At 60.9% G+C, this 6,000-nt stretch overlaps 1 protein-coding gene across 1 annotated transcript in view; it reads left to right on the top strand.

The window, feature by feature from the left end:
- TMPRSS9 (transmembrane protease, serine 9) overlaps positions 1–4,770 on the top strand; it is a 31,441-nt gene extending 26,671 nt beyond the window's left edge. Inside the window, exons 13-17 of the mRNA XM_018050775.1 lie at positions 399–792; positions 2,792–2,963; positions 3,620–3,885; positions 3,977–4,113; positions 4,557–4,770. Of these exons, the coding sequence (XP_017906264.1) occupies positions 399–792; positions 2,792–2,963; positions 3,620–3,885; positions 3,977–4,113; positions 4,557–4,718 (1,131 nt within the window). The 3' untranslated portion in view covers positions 4,719–4,770. The remainder of the gene's footprint in view (positions 1–398; positions 793–2,791; positions 2,964–3,619; positions 3,886–3,976; positions 4,114–4,556) is intronic.

Genomic DNA, 6,000 nt, shown 5'->3' on the forward strand with positions numbered 1-6,000 from the left:
TTTGAGGAGTTTTATGGTGTCATGTCTTACACTTAAGCCATTTTCAATTTATTTTCATGTAGGGAGTGAGGAGTGAAATTCTAACTTCATTGATTTACATGTGGTTGTCCAGCTTTCCCAGCACCACTTGCCTCTTTTTCCCACTTTATATTATTCCTTAGGAGGGCTGTTTTTTCTTCAGGGTTTTCTGATGTTTTGCTGCCAAGGCAAAAGTAAGAGCCATCTCAGCCCAGAGGGGTGACCTGCTCCAGGTCACACAAGGTCCCGCAGCCCTGTGTGGGTGTGAGGCTGGCTCCACTGAGGAGCCGCTCCCACTTGTGGGCATGTGGGAGGGCCTGGCAGCACCTCCACAGTGAGGATGCTGGGTGCTCAGCCAGCCCTTTGTCCTTCCTTTCCAGGGTGACTCTGGGGGACCCCTGGCCTGTGAGGAGACACCCGGTGTGTTTTATCTGGCTGGGATCGTGAGCTGGGGCATCGGCTGTGCACAGGTCAAGAAGCCGGGCGTGTATACCCGCATCACCAGGCTCAAGGGCTGGATCCTGGCCACCATGTCCTCCCACTCGCTCCCCACAGCCCCGCTGCCCACCACAAGGATGCCCACCAGCAGTCACACCAGGACGACAGCAGGCCTCACAGTCCCGGGAGTCACGGCCAGCACACCCACTCCCCAGGCCACCATCAGGGTGACCAGTCAACCTGCCAACAGGACCACCGCTGCTGCGACCTCCACTCCTAGGGGCCAGACACCACTGCCCCCAACTCCAAAGACCACGGTGGGCGCCCAGCTACCAGGTACCTGGGGAGATGGAGCGGCACGTGTGGGTGGCGGGTTATTGTGTCTGTCATGGGGCTGCATCATTGTGGTCCAGTTGGGGGCCTAAAATGCTTGTCATCTCCCCATGCTGGAAGCTGGAGTTGGAGATGGCAGTGTGGGCAGGTGGCTGCCTTCTCCCCCGTCCTCAGGTGGTCTCCCCTCTGTAGGTGTCTGTGTCCTAATCCCCTATTATAAGGACCCCATTGGTACCAGATTAGGACCCACCCTATTATTAATAACCTCATTTTAATTTAATCATCTCCAAAGAGTCTTATCCTGGGGGGTCAGGGCTTCCACTTCGGAATTTTGGAGGGGAGAGAAGTCAGCCCATCGTGGACCCTGATTCTGCAGGTGTGCATGTTAGCAGCCAGTCCCACAGGCTCCCGGTAGGGTCTAAGTGGGGACAACTTGGCAGTAAGTGGCTGAAGATGTCATGACAGAGAACGTGGCCCTGAGCTTGGGTCTGGGACATTATTAAATATTAATCAGAAACATATGAAACTGCTGTGTTTGTGGGTCAAAAATAAAAGCCCCATCAACCACAGGCAATTTTCTATGGCTGAACCAGATGCCAGCGGCAGTGTCCCAGGCTTCGCGGGAGAATGGGGCCTGTCCCCACCTCTGCCACCCCCCACATTCACAGAGCCCAGGCGGCCTGAGTCCCCAGACACAGACCTGCACCCACAAAGTCAGGTTTATGGACTCACTACAAGGCAGACCACATCCCAAAGAACCATGGGGAGACTCTCCAGAGGAGAGGCCAGCGCTGTCGGGTGTGGGGACAGAGCGGGTGCTGGGGATGCTGGAGTGAGCCCAGAGCCAAGCAGACCACGTGTGTGTGTATGTGGTGGGGGTATCTGCACCCCGTGCCTCCTGGCCCCCACTCAGGGACCACAAGCTTAAGACACAGGTGGGACGTCGAGACCAGAGCCCCTGCGAATCAGGTCAGAGTCTCTGTGACTGCTCTGGATCCAAGGGGACCTCTGCTGGCTGCGACTCCCAAAGGCTGCTCAGAGGAGGGTGTTGACACTGCAGAGCCGCAGGGTGCCCTCAGAAAAACTCTGTGGCCTGTTAACTCTGCGGCTGGGTCTGGTCTCCAGCCCAGTGATGCTTATGAAATTTTCCAATAGCTACAGTTCTTACCATGGGGCCGGGAGGTGGAGGGAGCCCTGAAATGGCACATTTTGTTCCACGTGGGGGTAGTGTTTCCAGGAGAGGGGTGCAGCTTTGGCCGAATTCTCCAGGCCTCCTGGTTCCAGGCAAGCTGCAGATGGGGTCAGGTGGGCCAAGGTGGTGGCCCCCCTCTGTCGCCACCTCCAGGTGTCGGCATTGAGCCCTTCTGCTCCCTGCAGCCTCTCTATCTGCTGAGGGGGCAGGGGAAACAGCTGGGTGGTGGGGACAGGATCAGATGTGTAACCTGGGCGTCCCTTCAGCTGGTGATGGGGGCCCGGCAGCACCCCTTGCAACCACCCATTTCTTCCTACTCTCTTGTTCTGAGGGTGCACCTTGTGCTGGGGTGGGGGGTCCACAGGATGGGGGACACCCTGGGAAGGACACCAGGTCACTGGGACTTGGGTAAACAGCCCATTGCTGGCATCCAGGAAGCCAAGCAGGGCTTCCTGGGAAGCCGGTGGGTGTGCGAGGGCTTGGAAGCAGCAGGGAACTGGACTCCTGGGGAATGAAGGCTGCCTGGGAGGAGTCAGGATGGGAGGGGATCCTGGCACGGAGCCCCAGCTGCGGAGGTGCGGCGCCAAGGCTAAGGGTACAGGAAACAAATGCATTTCAAACATCTGAGACCAGAAGAGGCGCTGGTAGGACCAGGCGCAGTGTCCCGTGGGTGGGGCGTTTTCCTGAGGTGGGTCTCCCACCGCACTCCTCCTCTCTAGCACAGCCAGGCAGGGCTCCATGGTGGGACGGGACAGTTGGCATGGAGGAGGCGCGGGCCCTCCGAGCAGCAATCACCTGCCTCTCCTGCAGACTGCGGCCTGGCGCCGGCTGCGGCGCTGACCCGGATCGTGGGCGGCAGCGCTGCGGGCCGCGGGGAGTGGCCGTGGCAGGTGAGCCTGTGGCTGCGGCGGCGGGAGCACCGCTGCGGGGCTGTGCTGGTGGCGGAGAGGTGGCTGCTGTCGGCGGCGCACTGCTTCGACGTGTGAGTCCCGAAGGTCCCGGCCCACATTGGTAGTTCACCAATCGCAGCCCCTGAAAATTCGGAGCCTGGCGCCTCCGCCTTCGCCCGGAACGCCCTTGCCCCACACCCACAACAACCCCAGGCCCCTACTTCGCGCAAACCTTCCTGCCTACCCACCACCCCAAACCTGGCTGCAAGGGGTGAGTCCAGCCTCCACCAAATGCGGAGGTGCGGGGGGCCTCCAGCCAGATCTCTGGGGGCAGTGAGACCCTTTCATCCCCAGCCCAACTGGCTTGGACCGGCACCACCCTAAAGGCCCTCCAAGGTGAGAGGAGGTTCCCCATCCTGGCAGGGTGCCCAGGAGGAGGGCCCGGCCAGGGTTCCTGCCTTCCATGGAAACACCCATCTCAGGATGCGCCTCACAGTGCCGAAGTTGGAGCGGTCGGGAGGCGGGACAGCGGGTCCTCCAGCCACCAGAGCCCCAACATTGGGTGGAAATGGACACAGCGTGTAGTGTCACCTCAGTGCCTGGCGGCCCCTCTCATCCTCCCCCCCGCCCCATTCTAGGGAAAAGGAATACTCAGCTGAGGTCAGGTGCCGGCCACGGTTGCAGGGGCGCCCCCAGCAGGGCAGGGGCGTGGGGACCCAGGCGGACGCCTAGCCTTCACATCCCACAGCTACGGGGACCCCAAGCAGTGGGCAGCCTTCCTGGGCACGCCGTTCCTGAGTGGCGCTGACGGGCAGCTGGAGCGTGTGGCGCGCATCCACAAGCACCCCTTCTATAACCTCTACACCCTCGACTACGACGTGGCACTGCTCGAGCTAGTGGGGCCAGTACGCCGCAGCCGCCTGGTGCGGCCCATCTGCCTGCCTGAGCCTGCCCCGCGGCCCCCCGACGGCGCGCGCTGCGTCATCACAGGCTGGGGCTCCGTGCGCGAGGGAGGTAGGATCCCGCCCAGACCCCCACTGGGGATCCCTGTGGTAGCGAGCGGGCACACAGCCTTACCGAGTCCCGTCCTGCCGCTCGCCCGCAGGCTCGATGGCCAGGCAGCTGCAGAAGGCGGCCGTGCGCCTCCTCAGCGAGCAGACCTGCCGCCGCTTCTACCCGGTACAGATCAGCAGCCGCATGCTGTGCGCCGGGTTCCCGCAGGGAGGCGTGGACAGCTGCTCGGTGAGCGACTGTGCAACTGAACCGGGGCTCCCTGGGGCCACACCCTCAGGACGCAAAGCCCCTCAGCTGCTCCCCCCCTCCAGTGCACTTCCTCAAACAGAGCACCTTTCGGCTCTCCTGGAGTTTCCACTGAACCCCGCCTTGGTGGACACCTCTAGAGAACCAGGTTCCACCCCCACCACATCCTCCCCTAGCCAGGTAGAGGGGTCAGGAGCAGGGCAGAGGCCGGGTCTTCTCTAGGCCCACCAGGCAGGTGTCCGCCAATGTGCCAGGCGGATGAAAGCTCACCTGAGCATTGAACCCATTTCTCAGATGGCAGTGAGGCTCTCCCAGGGAGAACACTACTACTTACCTGGGGTCACAGAGGTCAGGCCAGCCCACCCTTGGCTGCTGGAGGGGAAGTACTGCCCGCTCTGAGTACGTTTCCTGTCTCCCCTCCTCAGGGTGACGCGGGGGGACCCCTGGCCTGCAGGGAGCCCTCCGGCCGCTGGGTGCTAACTGGGGTCACCAGCTGGGGTTACGGCTGTGGGCGGCCCCAGTTCCCGGGCGTGTATACCCGGGTGGCTGCTGTCAGAGGCTGGATCGGGCAGAACATCCAGGAGTGACCACCACATGGCTGCCCAGACGTGGACCAGAGACGAGGAGGTGGCGGGGGTGGGGTGGGGAGGGGGTGGGCTGTGGGTAACGGGGGTGCAGTTGAATTGCATATTTTGTTCCAATAAAAACAGCCCCTCGTCTGTAGCCTGCTGGCTCGGCACCTCCGTGTCACAGCAATGACCAACTGCCCGCCCCTCACACAGGGCTAGAGGCGGGGGGGGGGGGGCTTCCAGGGAGAAGCCCACCCTCAGCCTCTAGGCAGCCTTGTCTGCAGGCTCCCCTTTACATGAACAGCATTCCCTGTCACCTGGGAGCCCAGGGTCACTCGGGAAAGAAGGGGAGGGGTGCTGACGCCAGTCCCCACAGAGACCCCAGCAGGGAAGACACACAGGGTCCCCCCACATACCCTCCCTCCGCGATCTGTCTCCAGAAGTCAGAGTATAGAAGGAGCCTGGCCACAGCCACAGGTCCAAACCCCGATTCTGTGCTCAGGCATGTGGCTGCCTGACCTGGGCACAGTGCCAGAGCTGCCCTGGGTCTTTGCTCTCACCCTCCAGCCCCCACCCTGAGGAAGGTCCCTGCTCCCAACTCTGATTCCCCCACCTTCAGCAGGAGTGAACACAATGTGTAAGTTAAAGGGTCCCGAGATAAGAAACAAAGCTACACACACACAAATGGTAACAAATGGCACCTCCACCAGACCGAGTCTCACCGGATGTCCACTTTACATCAGCATATTAGATGACACACCCACCAGCAGCCAGGACCAGATATTAGGGACAAAACAGGGCAACCAGGGTGGCCCCCTCAGAAAAGCCCTGCCTGTCCGGGGAGACTAGTACACATGCCTCCCCAGTGTCAGCCTCTCCCCCCCTCCCTTTAAAATTAAATCCCTTTGGCCACGTGGGCAAGCTTACAGTGAACTAAGCTCCTGATCCCCCATTTTCTGGTCACTGAATAAAACTGCTGTGTCCATCTCAGCTTCAGTCTCCTTATTCACATACTGGAACCTGAAGAGAACCTCCCCTGAAGCAGAGAGCCGTGGTTGGGAGACCAGGGTCCACACCACTTAGTTTGGTTACAAACTGGCACACAACGTGGGGTCCATTCCCTCCTGTAACTCAGGGCTTACTCAGTGACACAGAGGGGACAAGACCAGCTGAACCACCAGGCAGCTCTGAACCCCTCGGACCAGTGAGGGCTACTAAATTCATCCTGAGATCTAAGAGCAGCCGAGGATCCAGCGGAGCGCTCCCCAGGTGAAGAATGTCTCCACCCCCAGCACATCTA

Source organism: Capra hircus, chromosome 7, assembly GCF_001704415.2.
Source record: "Capra hircus breed San Clemente chromosome 7, ASM170441v1, whole genome shotgun sequence".
Lineage (NCBI taxonomy): Eukaryota > Metazoa > Chordata > Mammalia > Artiodactyla > Bovidae > Capra > Capra hircus.